The sequence below is a fragment of the Daucus carota genome, chromosome 7, assembly GCF_001625215.2.
Source record: "Daucus carota subsp. sativus chromosome 7, DH1 v3.0, whole genome shotgun sequence".
Lineage (NCBI taxonomy): Eukaryota > Viridiplantae > Streptophyta > Magnoliopsida > Apiales > Apiaceae > Daucus > Daucus carota.
In genome coordinates, this window is record NC_030387.2 from 29,919,556 (window position 1) to 29,937,976 (window position 18,421).

Genomic DNA, 18,421 nt, shown 5'->3' on the forward strand with positions numbered 1-18,421 from the left:
AGATTAATTAAAAAAACATATGTTGAACCGTTCAACAGCAAATGTATACCCAATCAGAAATTAATAACATACTTTAACAGAAGTTTGAGCATTCAGGCCAAATATTTTGAACAAAATATTAATTTTAACAACTTAAAATCACAAAACAACACTATCTGCAACAATTTTAAAAAGAAAACGCTTGATGAAGATAGTTCCATTTTCTCCATTTGCAAGATACTTAATGTTTTTTTTTATTTTAAATATTAATTTTTTTTTCAAAATTTATATGATAAAATAAAAAATATAAGTAAATAATAAATTTATATAAGTATTATTATATACATATAACAATAATTTCGGATACGGATATTTTCGGATACGGATACGCCTATATCCATATCTGTATCCGCAAATTCCAGATTCGAATACGGATAATATCTGTTTTATTCCGGATACAGATTATATCCGTTTTTTCCCTGATACGGTAACGGATTTTTCGAACGGATATCGGATCTTTCGGATTTTTTTGACAGCCCTAGTGAAAACATTTTTTCGGGAGATGTTGAACTAAACACAAATGTAATCATTTAATTATGCACACATTTTGTAGAGCTTGTGTCAACTATTGAGTCACTTTACCCTGTCTCCTTGGGTAGTTTTTTTTTTACTTCTTTACTCTTTCTTCGTTACTTCTTATATTTTTAGTTGAAATTGTCTCTTAATTATGAAGGGCTTTCAGAATCAGATTAATCACTTGCAACAAGTTAATTTTTGGGGTGTAGTATATAAAAATAATGAAATATAAGGATGTGTAGACCCTGCAAGGCTTTTGGTTCGCACGTGAGCCATTTGGGAAATTGAGAGAGAATTAAGAAGGGCTTTCAGAATCAGGTTAATCACTTGCAACAAGTTAATTTAATTTTTGGGTGTAGTATATAAAAATAATTAAATACAAGGATGTGTAGACCCTGCAAGGCTTTTGGTTCGCACGTGAGCCATTTGGGAAATTGAGAGAGATCAATAGGGCCCTGCTCGAACCGGGGAGGGCCACAGGAAATGACATGGCGACGGTTATCCTTGGTAATTAACGGACCTCCTCCCCATACTAGTGATTACATGCTAAAAATAAAGAAGCAATCATGAATTTTTTGACCTCCACTACTCATCCTAGTGATTGCTTGCTAAAAATAAAGAAGCAAAAATACGAATTCTGTGGTTGCATTTTTGTCGAGGAACTTCGGTAACAAGTTGTTCAACCGGAAAACCAACACTATTATACATGTGTAGCCCACACTTGCAAGTGTGCAAATTGTTAGATCATTTATCTTATAACACTTAGTAACTCATGAACCAAAATAGAGAGTATTTTAACTGAGAGGTTAACATCAACAACGGATCCAACTCCGACACTAGGGGAGATCGTATATAATATTTTGTAAGATGATTAATTAGAATGAACACGGGAAAAAATAATATTCATACGTTAAACAACATAAATAAGTCATGTCCAGTTTGATTAGAATGATGTATACCAAAATGATAACATTGAAAACAAAAAAAATAATATTCATATTATGTAATTTTTTACCGTTGCCGATGTTCTGTAAAATATGGACAAATATTTACAAGTTGTTTAACCGGAGAACCAACACTATTATATAGGTGTAGCCTACACTTGCAAGTAGGGCTGAGCATTCGGTCGGTTCGGTTCAAAACCGAACCGAACCGAAAAAACCGAAAACCGAATTAAACTTTTTCTCGAAACCGAACCGAACCGAATTATTATTCTAAACCGAACCAAACCAACCGAACTATTTTGGTTCGGTTTCAGTTTTGATTAAGAAAACCGAAATTTTCAAACACACTTACTGGTTTCATCCAAAAAACTTGAACCCTCTGCACTCAAATACATCATCAGAGGGCACAAACAAAAAAGCTTTAACAACCAACAAAACAACACTACGATACGACTCGGAAAGAACACCCAACGCAACCCCAGTAGTACTCTCAATCTCTCCGATCTCTTCACCCACGCCTTTGTAAGAATCATTACTTTCTTGCGGCTTCTTGAATCTTGAGACGCACTACAGCTGTTTGGGTCTTGAATGAAATTGATTATGGGAAAGTGTGATTTTTTGAGACTGTGGCTGACTGATAGGGTGAGAATGGGTTGGGGGTGAGACTCGAGTTAATTTTTGATGGGGTTCTCGTAAGGATGAAAGGAGCCGGGAGGGGAATGCCGATCTAGAAATACATAGGAAAGAAGGGAAACATAGGACATAATATATATTTATTTTATATATAATAAAAAGTTTGGTTATTTCGGTTTAAACCGAAATATTATGTCAAAAACCGAACCAAGCCGATATTTTTTTCGGTTTAAACCGAAAAACCGAGTTAACTGAAATTCGGTTTTTCGGGTTCGGTTCGGTTTTGCTCACCCCTACTTGCAAGTGTGCCAGTTCTTGGATCATTTATCTTATAACACTTAGTAAATTCATTAACCAAAACAACAAAACAACGAGTATTTTAACTGAGAGGTTATTAACATCAACAACTGATCACCGAACGAATCAATTTTGAAGCCCTACGACCCGCTTGAGAGGGAGATCAATGTACGTCTTGGTTTCATTTCTACATGATAACAGAATATTCCAACTCCGTCAACAACCTGCCTCCCCGGCAGCATAATGCAAATTTTTTGAGCAATTTATGAATTCTTGATATAACAAAATCATATTACTTCAACAAAAAATACAACCCATTCATCAAAATACAACCATGGACTGTGATGTGCTTACACTCTCCTTCAACGATTTTTATTATCTTAAAGAAATATTTATAATTATGACTTTTTTTTTACCGGAAATAGGTCATTGTTTTTTTTTTGTCAGGATCTACATACTCGTAGATGAGTTGTATCATAGATACAATAAGCCGCATCAGGGATTACTTTCATTCAATAAAGTTTATCATCTAACCGAAAGATACGCGAAGATATCTCCGGACGTTTAGATAATAAGACTTTAAAGTCTGATAAGAAAACCCGTAAAGTCTCTTTCCAAGCTCCTGAAAATCAAAGCAAGCAAAAAGAAACATAAGAATGATAAATTAAATAAAAGAAAATGTGTGGGTAAACTAAACCCAATTATGACATAATTTCCGACAAAAAATAGAACAACTTATTCAAAAATAAAAATATTAGAACTTATAAAATTATGAAATAATTATGAAAAGTTATTATGTCTAACCAAAGTAAGAACTTTGGTTAGACACACAATACTAAAGAACTCATAATAAAATACATAAAAAAAATTAAATTTTTGTTAGAAAAAGAATGAAAAGAATTAATCCTTCTCTATATGAAAATTATTTATTAAAAAATTTAAATCCCAATTAACATAAGTTTATTATTTAATAATCCGATTAGTCAACAAAAGTGAACATTAGCATCACAAAGTATAAGAATTAATAAAATCTAATTATTAATCCAAGGACAAAATTATCCGCACAATATTCATCTAGGACAAAAATCGCGCGTGTCAACCCATAATGGTCCAAAAATATATGCCACCAATTATGGCCACCCAAAAATATGGTACAAACTCCTTGAACATAATCAAGACTTATAAAAGTCATCAGTTATGGCACCCAATAAATTCTAATTAATAATTTATAAAACAACAAATTTATATGTCATTTAAGCCGAATAAATGCACATAAAACACTTACCAAACACACATATATTCAAAAGTATGAATACAATCAATTAATCCCTAATATGTATATATGTAAATATAAAATCGCATTTAACAATATTTAATTCCTTCTCATATATAACCGAAGAATTTAATTCCTTCGTATCCGAAATTATTACACACTAACATATATACATGTATAATATATAAAATTATGCCATAGTTAAAACAATTGATATTCAAATCATAACAAATCAATAATCTATTCTACATGCAACTAAAAACAATTTTAACAACTGAAATTTATAATTTAAAAGATCAAACACACATTAAACACATCCACAAATCAAGAACTACCATGAACACAAAGAACACATATAGAAACTTAAAACAACCCCGATTTTCGACTAAATTTGTGGCCGACCACAACAAATCTGGCCAAGATAAAACAAGTTAGAAAAATATGACCACTAAACTCAAACAAAATTCACAACATAATCTGAACAAATTTCAACGAAGTTACAAATGAATCCGATCACCTAAAAAAACCGGATACTACCTCTGCAACAAAAGAGAAGATAAAACATGCACTAACATATATCTACTATCATAATAAAATACAGAAAGTAACAAAACGCAAGAAAAACACACAACAAACATAAAAAAAGACATACCATCTAAAGAGGCGAAGAGAATTTGATTACAAATAAAATAAAGGAATGATGTTACCGATTTTGAAGAAACCCACAAATCATCATTGGATTGAAATTCTGACGAGGAAGGAGATCGGAGGCTAAAGACAAAACTCGACAATACTAGCCTACTTTGATTAAGAACAAAACAAAATTCCTTCCGATTCTTCGCATATTGAAATAGGTCATTGTTTGCATCTTTAATACTAGCCAAACATGTTTTATTTCAACGGAACATTTAGTTCCTAAAGGATCCGGCATCATTTCCATCTTAAATCTCTTTTATAAAATTAATTTCTCCTCAGAAAAAATTAGTCATTCTCACTACATCCTCAGAAATAGGGTTGTAATTCAGGCCGAGCCGAGCCAATCAAGTAATAAACGAGTTCAGGTTCGACTTTTTTGAATAGAGACTTTGAACTAACCTACAAAATGCAGACGTATCCTATTGTGATCAAAACATCTGCAATACAAAACTCTGATTTACGATATGCATTATATATGATTATCTCAATCATACAGAGATCTGCAACAAATATAGATCCGAACTTTTAAGTGATTTTCTGTTTTCTAGTGGCATAAGTCAGCCGTAAAAGTACCTTTCTGGAATTTTAAGCCAGATCTTTTCCGTACAAATACAATTTTTCAGGTAACTATTAGCTTGTTTAGTTTGATTAAAACAGAAGTTGAATTTAATCCGTGGACACAATAAATGGGATGGAGGGAGTAACATTTTATGCGTCTCTCAAGTCATTCTATATATTTTATCTTTTTAGGTTTTGGCCTAGGCAAGGTCTTATTATTCTGAGTCCGTGCAGTAATATTATTCTATATAAATGATGAAGCAAACCTGTCTCGGAATAGAAAACCTTAATCCTTATATGTTGTGTTTGGTTAGGGTGAATGATTCCGGAAAGAATAAAATGAAAAATAAACTATATTATGCACAATTTTAAAGAAATTTCATTACTTCCTTCATTCCATTTCTTACATCATGTGTTAGATATCACACCTTCAATTGAGATGGAATGCTCCATTCTCACTCATCCTCAAATTCTTCTTAAATCTCATCATAACAATTTTGTACTTGTTCCAAATTTTTTCAAAAATTTCCTCATATCTCTATTAGTTTCAAGTATTTTTACTCATTCCATGTCATTCCATTCTCCCAAATTACCAAACACAACAATAGAGTATTATAAACAGTAGAAACAAAGAGTCGTGAAAATTTGACATGAACAAAGAATGTAGACGGTTAAGTATAAGAATAGTGGCAAGCTAATTGTATCAATATCAACCATGAATTATCTGTTACACAAGCATTGCAAGTATGGTGGAAAAAGGAAACAACCTTAGACCATATAGTAGACACAGCTGGAGTCTTGGACTTTGACGTGTCAGCTTAAATCAACCCCTTCATATTTTTCGACAGAAGATTCTAAGCTTTTGTGGGGGTATTTAAAATTTTCAAATCTTTCATTAAGGAAAACAAAACAGTAAAAGGAGTGTAAAAAAGGAGAGCCTTAACCTTGCTTACCGAGTACCAAAGTGTTTCAATGGCATCCCCTTCTCTGCAGCAACAAGTCTTAATCTATACATTCCATATTTCTAGTAACAAGCTGTCTGTCCTTTATTTCTTTAGTCTTCCAACATTTTCATTATTTATCTCTAGTGATGAATTGTTTTCTTTCTACAATCCAGATAGATATGACATGTTTAAAGTAAGCATGAATACCTCTATTGACTTGAACGAACCGAGCCCTTAACGAGCCAAGATCGAGCTTGTTTGTGAACAGCCCTACGCACACATATGGTTCTTTGCAGGAAAACATAGATTTATCAGCTAAGCTTAATATGTTGAGCATGTTTATGACAAATTACGTTGAGAAGATTAATGATCACAGTTTAACCAGTATTTACTATTGACATTTACAGAATCTTATTTTGGATTTAGGTTTGTTTTTTAATACCTGCTATTCCTTTTTATGCATCTATTTGATCAGTCTGGTGCTTACTGTGTTTGGGGGCAATGGATGTCATTATTTTGATATGAGTACCGGCCACCTCTAACCACCACTCTCACCTATAACTCAACCTCTTCAATCACTAATCATCAGTAAGTTATGCTTCAAAGCCAAGAAAAGTATATTCTACTGTACGTTTAGCTTCATTTTCACTACTGTACTCAATCTGTCCAGAATATCGATCTTGACATAAACATCTTTATTTTGATATCTGAAGTATTTGTTATAATGAAGAAATATTGTGCCTAGGGCTTAGCATCTCAACGTTGCTCTCTCGTTTAAATGGCAGCGCTGATTTATTCAAGCCTGATCACTTATGCATTGCTAAATTTGGTATTAGTGTTTGTTCTTGCCTCCTGGGGACCGAATAGTGTTGTGAGAGCAGAGGAGAACAGTAACGGTGTTAATGCAGCAACAGGAGGTGGAGGGCTTTGCAACATCAATTTGAGCGCCTTTCTTCCTCTTCCATACAGTAATTTGCCAAACATGATCTGCAAACCTGTTTGGAATACATTTGTACTCCGAGTAAGCTTGATCCCATATTCCATTCTTATAAATATGTACATACAGTGTTGTAATGAAAATTCTTTGTCATATATTGACACAAGAAATTAATATGTTTGTTTTATATCCGCTTTTACTTGATGTGATTTAGAATCAAGAATCATTATTTATGCAGTACTCCAAGGCAAAAGATGATACATTGACAATTGTATTATCTGCTACATACACTTCTGGATGGGTTGGAATCGGATTTTCAAAAGATGGAATGATGCTCAATTCCAGTGCAATAGTTGGATGGCTTAGTGAAAAGGGTTTTTCAAGAATCAAGCAATATTATCTAGCTGGATTTACACCTTCTGAAATTAAACCAGATAAAGGTGAATTGCCATTAACAAATGTTCCACCATTTGTGACTGTTAATGGGGCAACAATTTACTTGGCATTTCAGCTCCACATAGCTGACTCATCTGCTCTATCCAGACAAGCAATTCTGTTGGCTTTTGGTTCCAGATATCCACTCCACCATCGCCTAACTCTTCATAACGACAAAACAGTCGTATACACGGACTTCTCTGAAGGTTTGTCAAAATCTGCTAAGATCAAACTCAAAGTTGTTATTTTGTTGTGTTGATTTTTTTTCATTGTTTCAGGTAAACAAGACTCGGGGCCCATTTCCGCTGTGCCTACTAACATTTTTCATACACGAAAGACCCATGGAGTATTGGCCTTGCTTGGCTGGGGTCTAGTTCTCCCGGCAGGTGCAATTACTGCAAGATACCTTAGGCACAAGGATCCTTTATGGTATTATCTTCATGTAGCCCTTCAGTTCACTGGATTTCTTATCGTAGTTGCTGCTGTTGCTGTTGGAAGGTTACTATACGGAAGACTTCACGCAAGTATACCAGCACATAGAGGCATTGGATTCTTTACACTTGTCCTCAGTATCCTCCAGGTTTGTATACACTGGTTCTAACTTGATTTTAACTTTTTTATTTTAAGAATATGGCCATTGAAAACCTCGTACCACTGGTTAACTGATTTTCAGGTGTTGGCATTCTTTGTAAGACCCCACGTCGACAGCAAGAACCGCAGGTTCTGGAATCTGTACCATCACTGGTTTGGTAGGATTGCTCTTTTCTTTGGAGCAGTGAATATAGTTTTGGGAATTCATTATGCAGATGCAGGAAATGAATGGAAAATAGGCTACGGATTTCTTCTAGGCACAGTTATATTCTCATGTATTGTACTAGAAGCTTTATTGAGGATAAGAAGGTCGCGTAAATCGCCTGTCCCTCCCCCTGCAGAATTTGAAATCAATTCGTTTTAGCACAAAACAGAGTGTATTTCAGTTATGTCATGTTGCATATGTTGTGAAAACAATGGAATTTTGAAGCTAGGAATATAAATTTTGCTTGCGGAGGAAACATATTTGTGGTGTGCTTTTATACATTAAGGGGTCTTTCGATTGAGATTTTAGAAGATTTTTTTTTCATTCTTGAAATCTGAGGGTGTTCAATTGAAATTGTTTAAAATCTTGAGATATTCAATTGTAAAATAGCAAGATGAAATACTTGGTGCTAAATATAGAACCAAGTATAGATGGTGCTATAATTGGCACATAAGCATGCAAGTGACAAAATGTATTAATAAAATAATAGTGACAAATATATTTATGTACTTTAAGATTATGTAATTAGAATATAACTTTATTTGGATATGTTTGGTTCTATTTTGCATTTACCATTGCACCCTAAATCCTTACTTTAGCACCAAAAACCACTTTTTAATTTCAAATTATAACAATAACTACATCTATTTTAACATTACCATTGAACTTGCTCTAACAAAAAGTCGAAAATATTCCTAAAAGACACCATTTACTCATATCAATAGCAACGACCTAACTGTGTCCAAGACTAGGATGAATACGGTTCTGACATGTCTATCAGATATGAAAGGCATTGGATCGTGGACTACTTCCTAAATCCGATTCTCCATAAGTATGCTGAAACAGATCTTAGCAGACCAAATGAGCCCCTTGATCACATAATTCACTGTTTTAAGGTGATTTACATGTTTTCGCCTTCTCGGCAGCTCCGGGTGTGGCAATCTGGCAGATTTGTCTAGTCCAAGCCTCACTTCGACAATGCAGTTGAGAAATAACCAACATCGGCATGAAAAAATGTTTCATGGAATGTGGAACGAACCTCGATATGAAAGGAGTAGCAGACTGGCATCTCCAATCCTCCCATTTTGCTAACAAGACTCTGAACTAACCTACAAAATGCAGACGTATGACTAGGGCTGTAATTCGAGCCGAGCCGGGCGAGTTTCGAGCCGAGCCTAATTCGAGCCAACTTTAATCGAGCCGAGCCGAGCCGGCTCGATTAACTAATCGAGCCTAAATCTTTGCCTGAACTCGACTCGGTTAATTTCACGAGTCGAGTCGAGCCGGCTCGTTTAGCTAAACGAGCCGGTTTTAACGAGCCGAGCGAGCCAGCTCGTATAATTTTACACTTAATCGAGCCCAAACCTCTACCCGAACTCGGCTCGTTTAATTTCACGAGTCGAGTCGAGCCGACTTGTTTAATTAAACGAGCCGAAACCTTTACCCGAACTCGGCTCGTTTAACGAGTCGAGCCGAGCCGAGCCCACTTAAACGAGTTCGAGCCGGGCGAGCTCGCGAGCCGCCCGACTCGAATTACAGCTCTAGACGTATCCCATTGTGATCAAAACATTTGCAATACAAAACTCTGATTTACTGTATGCATTATATATGGTTATCTCAATCATACAGAGATCTGCAACAAATATAGATCTGAACTTTTAAGTGATTTTCATTTTCTAGTGGCAAAAGTCAGCCAGAAAAGTACCTTTCTGGAATTTTAAGCCAGATCTTTTAAGTACAAATACAATTTTTCAGGTAACTATTAGCTTATTTAGTTTGATTAAATCAGAAGTTGAATTTAATCTGTGGACACAATAAATGGGATGGAGGGAGTAATATTTTATGCATCTCTAGTCATTCTATATATTTTATCGTTTTAGGTTTTGGCCTAGGCAAGGGTCTTATTATTCTGAGTCCGTGCAGTAATATTATTCTATATAAATGATGAAAGCAAACCTGACTCGGAATAGATAACCTTAATCCTTATAGAGTATTATAAACAGTAGAAACAACTAGAGTCGTTAAAATTTGACAAGAACAAAGAATGTAGACTGTTAAGTATAAGAATAGTGGCAAGCTAATTGTATCAATATCAACTATGAATTATCTGTTACACAAGCATTACAAGTATGGTGGATAAAGGAAACAACCTTAGACCATATAGTAGACACAGCTGGAGTCTTGGACTTTGACGTGTCAGCTACTCAGCTTAAATCAACCCCTTCATATTTTTCGACAGAAGATTCTAAGCTTTTGTGTGGGTATTCAAAATTTTCAAATCTTTCATTAAGGAAAACAAAACAGTAAAAGGAGTGTAAAAGGCCTGTTTAAACATTTAAAACCACTAAAGTTGAGATATACATGACTATCAAACTGCCAAATTCAAGATGTTTGACCATTTCATACACGTTTGTTTAAGATCATCATCTACTGCTTAGCAAGTACATCGTTTATGCGATTAGCTATAGCAAGCACTAAGTAATGAGAATAGAAGCACAGGTATTATAGGTGTAAAGTATTAAGACTAAATCACATGTAGTAAAGTAATACAGTGGAAGTTGAAGTTGAACTTCCACCTAAACAATTCTGCACACAGGGGTAGATCTAAGATGAAAAGATGTCTGGAGCATCAACTAACCTGCCTGGAAGTTGAATCAGAAACCTAGAATCCTTTGACAAAGTTTTGCAACTTTTCTGTTTGACCAACAGTAGAAAGCCAATCTGTGAGAATTTCCATTGTAATATAATCAGGATTGCAAGCCTGTTGCGTCATTTGATCCATAAGCTTAAGTGCTTCATCCAGCCAATTTTTGTCATGAAGGCCTTTGAACATGGCATTGAATGTGTTAGTATTTGGTCTAACACCTTTGATTTTCATATCATTCATTAACGAAAGTGCTTTGTCTACTTCGCCTTTTTTGCAAAGAGAGTTGATCAGTATATTATATATAACATTGTTAGGTGGAATACTTGAAGTAGAGCACATGTTATCAAATAATGTTAATGCTTCATCAAGATAGCCTGCCAAGCAATATGCATGAATTAGTGCACCATAGGTTATAACAGTGGGCACAAGACCATCATGAACCATCTTCTTCATTACTCTACGAGCAGTCTTGAAATCCCCACTCTCACTGAAGTATGAAATCAAAGTGTTATATGTAACATTATCAGGTTTAACATCATGGTCTTCCATATCCGCAAGTAGCTCAACAGCTTTATCAAATCTTTTTCTTCGGCAGAACCCTCCAATTAAAACATTGTAAGCCACAGTATCTAACTGGAATCCAGCTTTCTTCATCTTCGATACAATAAAGCTAGCATCATCCAACCTCCCAGCATTTGTCAGACCTGAGATCATGGTGTAATAAACTTTCGCATCTGGAGTACAGCCTGCGTCTAACATCTCATCAAACAATTCTGCAGACTTTTCAATATTGTTTGACTTGTAGAAAGCATTAATCAAACTAGTATAAGTATTCACATTCCCCTTCAAACCTTTCCCCTGCATTTGTCTGAAAAATTTGATTCCCGTATGGACCCTCCCATGCTTACAGAAACCATCCACCAAAGTGTTAACAGTAATGATATTTGGCAAAATCCCTTCCTTGTTCATTAGATCAAATATCTCATTGGCTCTATCAAGTTCTCCAGCTTTGCAAAACCCGTCAATTAAACTATTAAATGTTGATGTATTAGGCATGCATCCGTGTTTCACTTTCATCTGTTCCACCATTTCCAAACCTTCTTCTTGCCTCCCCACTTTGCATAGCCCAGAAATCAAAGTATTATGCAGAACAACATCTGGTCTTACTAAAATCCCTTCGCTACCATCAACCATTTTCTGATACACATCTAACGCCTCATCTACCCTATGGAACTTGCACAAATGCTTAGTAAGAATCCCAAACGTGACAACATCAGGCTGAATCCCCTTATCCTTCATCTGCTGCAAAAGCAAATTCATCCTCTTAAAATCCTTCACTCTCTCCAACGATGTCAAAAGCGCATTACAAGAACTAACAATATCCAGACAACCTAAATCCATCAAGTCATGCAACAAACTCCACGCCTTACTCAAATTCCCCTTCCTACACAACCCAATAACCAAATTACAAAGCCATTCCCCTTTAATAAAAACACCAATCTTCGCACATTTCAAAACCAACTCCGCAATCCCCTCATCCTTAACATTCTTAAACTTCGAATCCCGCCTCATCAACTCCCGAAACACCAAATGCACCGTCGTCCTCTCCACCCCACCCTTCCCATTTGCCTCAAGCATTCCATCAAACACCTTCAACGCATCATCAAACCGCCCGCCCCTCATCAGCCAATCCACCACCACATCACCCAAATCACTACTCCTCGACTCCACACCAATGTAATTATACACATCCAACATCTCATCAACCATTCTCACCCGACTAAAGAACCCAACAAGCAAAGTACCCGACTCCTTCGTAAGCTTAATATCACACTCTCTGCACAACTTAAAAAGCTCTTTAAGCTTCTCAGCAATATCTGATTGCGGCAAGCGTGAAGAACCCGAATGAGTAGCGAGCTCAAGAAGGGCCTGGAAAGTGAGGGAAATGGAAGGTGGGTCCGGTGAGTGGGCCCGGAGGAAGGTGAGGAACTTGAGGGCGGCGCCGGTGGAGCCGAGTTGACGGGTGAGAGAGAGATAACAAGGTGGGGAGAGAGAGGGGAGGAGAGAGAGGAGGTGGGGTGTGTTAATTGGGGTAGTGTAGTCATTTTGGAGAAGAGTGAGGACTTGGGTTGTGATCGGTTGGGGTGGCGGTGGGGCGGTGGAGATGCGGCGGAGGAATGAGGGTTTTAGGGGTGGGGTTTTGGGGTTGAGGAGGTGTATGTGTTTTGATGTTGATACGATTGATCTCATTTTTGAGTTCTTCCTGGCAAGACAAAACAGAAATCAACTACTTGAATCACAACTCACAAGAACAGACAGTATGAATCAACTACTTAAGTCACAAGTACAGTAAAACTTGTAAAACGACAACTGGTCTCTTGTTAATTTTGTTGGACAAATTTGAGGAAATTTTCCGATTGATTCAGCGGGACCAAAAACCTTGATGGTCAGCGTGATCGTATCAGATTTTAGGTTTCGGTTTTTATTTTTATAAAAATAATGGATACAACTTGTTAATCATAGGAAAAATGACATATTTATCATATTTTGTATAATTTTTTAACAAAATATCATTTTTCAAATTGTTGGTCAAAACTATACTCCCTCCGTCCCACCAAGTTCCTTACACTAGTTTTTGGCATGTATTGTAAGATTCCTATAAACTATAGTTCCATTATGTTTTTTTTTTCTAAAAAAAAATCCTAAAAAAAAGTTTGATTTTTAAATTTTTATTCAAGAAAAAACTAAATTAAAAAAACGTTATTGAACTATACTGAACGTAAACATAGGGAGTATGTTCCTTGCCCAGTTGCAGAATAGGTAATGTTAGTCTTATGGTTGTGGTTCGAAAATTTTGTGTTAGTAACTGTGATCCGTGAGGGATCGAAATTAAACGCTATATGAAATATTCTAAAATTCTAAAACATTAGCTGCTGTGTGATTAAGAAGTTAATTATATTTCACTCTCAACGTAGTATTTTGGATTCTAAATCGACATTTGGGATGATTTTTCTCCGATAATGATATTTAGTGTCTCAGCCCTAATAAAATAGATTGAGCCAAACATTCTTCACATGCTCCACAATGCGTATTATTGGGACAATATCCTTCTCAGAATATGTAACAGAACACGGTACCCCAGAGTATGTATGTACTAGGATGATATTTTTGACCATTTTCATGGTAAATGATATAGGTCACATAACTTGAGTTAATATTTATATCTTTTAGCGTTAAGTATTAGGTGTATTAAAAAAACATCATTTCAGATTTCAGGTTTCAATTTTCATTTTATTCGGGATTTTAAAAAAAAATAATGGATACAACTTCTATTTGTTACAAGGTGCATTAAGAAAAACCTCAGTTCTAGATTTGGTAAATTCTTGTCAGCGAAATGCAGAATTACTCGGTGACAGAGAGCTACATGATTATTCCGTGACAATGAGCTAAAATACATGATTAACAGCCTTCAAATCTGTTACTCTATGAAAAATGAGCTGAAGACAATTAAATGCACAGAAATTATTTGAAATATTTGCATCTGAACTACTAGCAGTAGGTGTACGATGTAATGGATCAGTTTCCTTGCAGAAAATTCAAAAGATCAATTTATCGGTAAAATGATTATACATGTTCTTCCACGTACTGGACTCAAGTTACCTTTGCTTGTTACATGACCCACTCTTGGCTAATTACCACATGAAATACTATTACACACCAATATTTCTCCAATCTCTCTCACTAATGTTTTTATTCAACTCCGCCTTTGATACAAAACCAATACAGAAAGACAAGTAGTAGAAAGACAGCTCAAAGAGGGTTAGATATGACTACTTCACAAGTTGGTTCTCATCATCAAGAAGTTACTAACTGAGCCTCGCCTCTGTGATTCCATAAATTATCCTTGTTGCCAAGATTATTTGGTTACCTCCATTTTTTCAGCAGCTTCGGATGCTGCAGATGCTGCCTCATCCAATCCTAACTTTTGCAACTCCTTTAAGAAACCATTAACATCATCACTGCTGATTTTGTATGGGCTGTGGGCAGGACCAGGGAATAAGCCCTTTGACACCTCTTCCTTGTACTCTGTAAGAGCTTTATTGATTGCATCTCCAATTTGTCCGTATTGCTTGCAGAATTTTGGAGTGACCTACAATTGGCAGAATGTTACATGTACCATCATTTTATTTCTAAATTACAGTACTTTATATTTGTATGATTAACTCACCTTGGCATGGTGCGGGTGTTGCATCATGCCCAGTAGATCATGGTAAACTAGCACCTGCATTAACAATAACAATTCTTACTATCTGATATCATGTAAGAAAGAACTCTACCACTTAATTGCTAATGAGTAAAATATTCTTTATTCCAGGATACAAAAATTAATTAACCTCGTATGCTTCACAATGACAATAATTTAAACATCTAAATGTAAAGTAATATAACAGAAACAAATCAAATAATACAAAATGCATCGATCCCTATAGAACTGGCTATCAGTTAAGAAGATAATGTTATATGCCTGTGTCTAGCCTAGGGATGGACAAGAATAAGAGCTCCTAGTAACTGGAATTCGCAACTTACAGCTGCAACATCATGCAGACTATGACTGAACAGAGTCAACAGAGTGGAGCACATAACTGCCAAATATTGCATAACTATGCACTGATCATGATGATTGGCTGAGATTCAAACTAACTTTAAGAAGACGGGTTAGGTGACTTAAGTATCCATTTTAGCATTCCTGCATTAGATCGAGCATTATTAAAATTAACAATGAATAAAGAATAGACACAGGGACGTCAACAACAAGAAAGATTTATTATTTTATTATTGAAGGTAATTAGGCAAGTAAAACAAACAAATTTAGATAATATAATTTTTACTTTACCTATATGCAAGAATCTGATTTCCTTTTGCAACTTTGATGATTTTAGGAAGTTTTAGGGCTGTTGATTGTACAAACTAAACAATTTTCAATTCTGTATTATCACGGAAAACTAGTCTGATATACTTCTAGCAAACACATGACTCAAATTTAGCTTGTATTGGCAATCAGGTAAGGATTTTAACTGGTCTGTCGACAGTCGCCTTCACAAGCCAATTTGTCTTCATCATTGTTTATTCTCAACGAGTGAAGCGGGTGGAACTCCAAATAATAACATTTATGCTATATTACTATGAGCTGTTTCTAGTTGATGTACAATTGAATATCAAATACTATCATCTTAATCTATAGCTAGTTACTGAATGACAGAGGCCTGGTAGGGTACAAGACTATTAATTTAGTGCAGCAACTTGTAACTGGTATGATGCAGTTTCAAGTTGCAAACTTATAAATATAATATTTGCAAATATCTAATCTTTAGACACTCTTGACAATTGATATTGCAGAACATCTATACCGAGAAACGAGTTCAGTTCAAAAGAATGAAAAGAAATCAAATCAATCAACTAACCTGTCCACTGCAAAATGGACCAGCCCCGATTCCAATAGTGAAAATTTTAAGCGCAGATGTTGCTGCTGCAGCCACAGGTGGAGGCACACACTCAAGAACAACAGAGAAGCATCCAGCTTCCTGTAATGCCATTGCCGTCTCCACAACCTTCATTCAGCTCAGTAATTAGTATTCCTCGAACAAACCTAAATATGTTCATATGAATAATATAAAAATAGGGATAATTAATTTATACGTCCTTGAACTTTGGCCCATTTTTGATTCGCGTCCTTGAACTAAGTTTGTCAATTTATGCATCCTCAAACTTTGTAAATTTCCAATTCAGGTCCCTCCGTCAGTTTTTGACTAACAGAAGTTAGTAATTAGGGTTTTGAATTTGGGGGTTTTCGACTCGTTAATGGATTGTTGAAATTGATGGTATGGGAAGTTTCGGAAGGTCAAACCGAAGAGATTCATGTAGGTTTCAATGGCGGAGGATTGCCGGAATGATGGCCGGAATCAATGGCCATTTTCCGGCCGGCGTAGACATTGCCACCATTCCGGCAATCCTCCATCATTGAAACCTACATTAATCTGTTCGGTTTGACCTCCCGAAACTTCCCATACCATCAATTTCATCAATCCATGAACGAATCGAAAACCCTCAAATTGAAAACCCTAATTGACTAACTTCCGTTAGTCAAAAACTGACGGAAGGACCTGAATTGGAAATTTACAAAGTTTGAGGATGCATAAATTGACAAACTTAGTTCAAGGACGCGAATAAAAAATGGGCCAAAGTTCAAGGACGTATAAATTAATTATCCCTATAAAAATATACATAAGAGATACCTTGACAGCACTAACAATATTTTTCCCTTGTGGCCTAAATCCTCCTAGAACACTGATTGCTTGCGGAGTAAGCCCTACATGACCCATAACAGCAATTCCAGCATCAACAATAGCTTTTGCAGCTGTAATTCTTGAAGGTGATCCACCTTCCAGTTTGATTGCATCCATTTCTCCTTCCTTCAACATCCTCACAGCTGTATCAACTGCCTGCTCATATCAAAACTGCAACATCACAACCGCAGCACATTTCAAACCATACTTCAAATAATCAGTGCTTGAAAACATAATTCTGTGAATGACGCATTGCTGCAAATGTTTTTCCTAACTACTGAAATATATTAGAAAGAACATGTTACACAAATTTAAGGCATCCCATTATAACTGATAACAAATATCAATAAGGACAAGGAAACAGTGCCACTTTTGGAGGTAAAAAGGCATGTAAAAAAGCTAAATATAAAAGATTCTCCTAAAACCCTTTTTGGAATCTTAGTTCAAACTTAGAAAACTATTTACTCAGTTTGGTGGATATATAGGGAATGATATACATGAACATGGGTGGCAATATCAGACACGACCCAATATTCCATTTATCAAAAACAATATTACTGACACTACAAACAAAATTCATCAGCTAGCTTGAATAACCCGAATACGATACATTCATATTCAACAAATTCCCATAATTTTTAGAACAACAATTTATAAACATCTTACAACTATGATTCTACCAGACCACTAAACCGAACCAGGCAATAGAGCTACAACATTCCAAATAAAACACAACACAAACATTTCAAAATTTCAATAAAACACAAAATTTAATTCGACAAATTCACACACACCTGTTGAGTACTAGACTCATAGCTACCAAAAGGCAAATCCCCAACAAGCAGCGGCCTTTTCGCACCGCGCGCCACCGCTCTACAATGCACCAACATCTGATCAACAGTAATAGGCAAAGTAGTATCATGCCCATGAACCACCATAGCAGCCGAGTCTCCCACCAGAGCAATGTCAATCCCGGCGGTATCGAGATGAACAGCAGAAGGGTAATCATAAGCTGTGACCATACTTATAGGCTCGCCCTTGCGGTGTTTCTGGCGCAATTGGGTGAGAGTGACTCGTTGGTTTGGGGTTTGGGCTTTTGGGCCGCCGTAGACGGTGTTTTCCGGGATGTTGCTCATGCACCGGGCGGCGAGGGAGACGAGGGAGAGGGCTTTGCGGGGTTTTGAGACGAGGGAGGTTGCCATTTTAGTGTGTGTTTCTGGGACGTGTTTTAGTGTGTGTTTTGGGAGCTTGGTAGGCAGGGGAGATGGTGAGTGTGAATACAAATAATGCAAGCAGAGACTTTTCAATCAGGTGAAATGAGAAAACGTGACATACTGTTTTTTCTAAATAAGGGAAATCAAG

The 18,421-nt window shown here is 36.0% G+C and overlaps 3 protein-coding genes across 3 annotated transcripts; 1 reads left to right on the top strand and 2 right to left on the bottom strand.

Annotated features, from left to right (window-relative positions):
- Positions 1 to 6,521: 6,521 nt before the first annotated feature.
- On the top strand, positions 6,522 to 8,586 carry LOC108194893 (cytochrome b561 and DOMON domain-containing protein At3g61750-like). The gene is made up of 4 exons (XM_017361831.2): positions 6,522 to 6,921; positions 7,076 to 7,478; positions 7,551 to 7,852; positions 7,946 to 8,586. Exons 1-4 carry the CDS (start codon positions 6,679 to 6,681, stop codon positions 8,225 to 8,227), a joined length of 1,230 nt encoding a protein of 409 aa, XP_017217320.1. The 5' UTR covers positions 6,522 to 6,678; the 3' UTR covers positions 8,228 to 8,586.
- A 136-nt stretch (positions 8,587 to 8,722) lies between these two features.
- Positions 8,723 to 13,190, bottom strand: LOC108196902 (pentatricopeptide repeat-containing protein At3g61520, mitochondrial). Its single transcript, XM_017364383.2, has 2 exons — positions 10,707 to 13,190; positions 8,723 to 9,177 (listed from the first exon to the last, which is right to left on the bottom strand). The coding sequence occupies exon 1, from the start codon at positions 12,963 to 12,965 to the stop codon at positions 10,731 to 10,733; it is 2,235 nt and encodes a 744-aa protein (XP_017219872.1). The 5' UTR covers positions 12,966 to 13,190; the 3' UTR covers positions 8,723 to 9,177; positions 10,707 to 10,730.
- Positions 13,191 to 14,277: 1,087 nt separating this feature from the next.
- Positions 14,278 to 18,382, bottom strand: LOC108196664 (3-methyl-2-oxobutanoate hydroxymethyltransferase 2, mitochondrial). Its single transcript, XM_017364060.2, has 5 exons — positions 17,854 to 18,382; positions 17,009 to 17,215; positions 16,178 to 16,324; positions 14,944 to 14,997; positions 14,278 to 14,865 (listed from the first exon to the last, which is right to left on the bottom strand). The coding sequence occupies exons 1-5, from the start codon at positions 18,259 to 18,261 to the stop codon at positions 14,632 to 14,634; spliced, it is 1,050 nt and encodes a 349-aa protein (XP_017219549.1). The 5' UTR covers positions 18,262 to 18,382; the 3' UTR covers positions 14,278 to 14,631.
- Between the last annotated feature and the right edge of the window lie 39 nt (positions 18,383 to 18,421).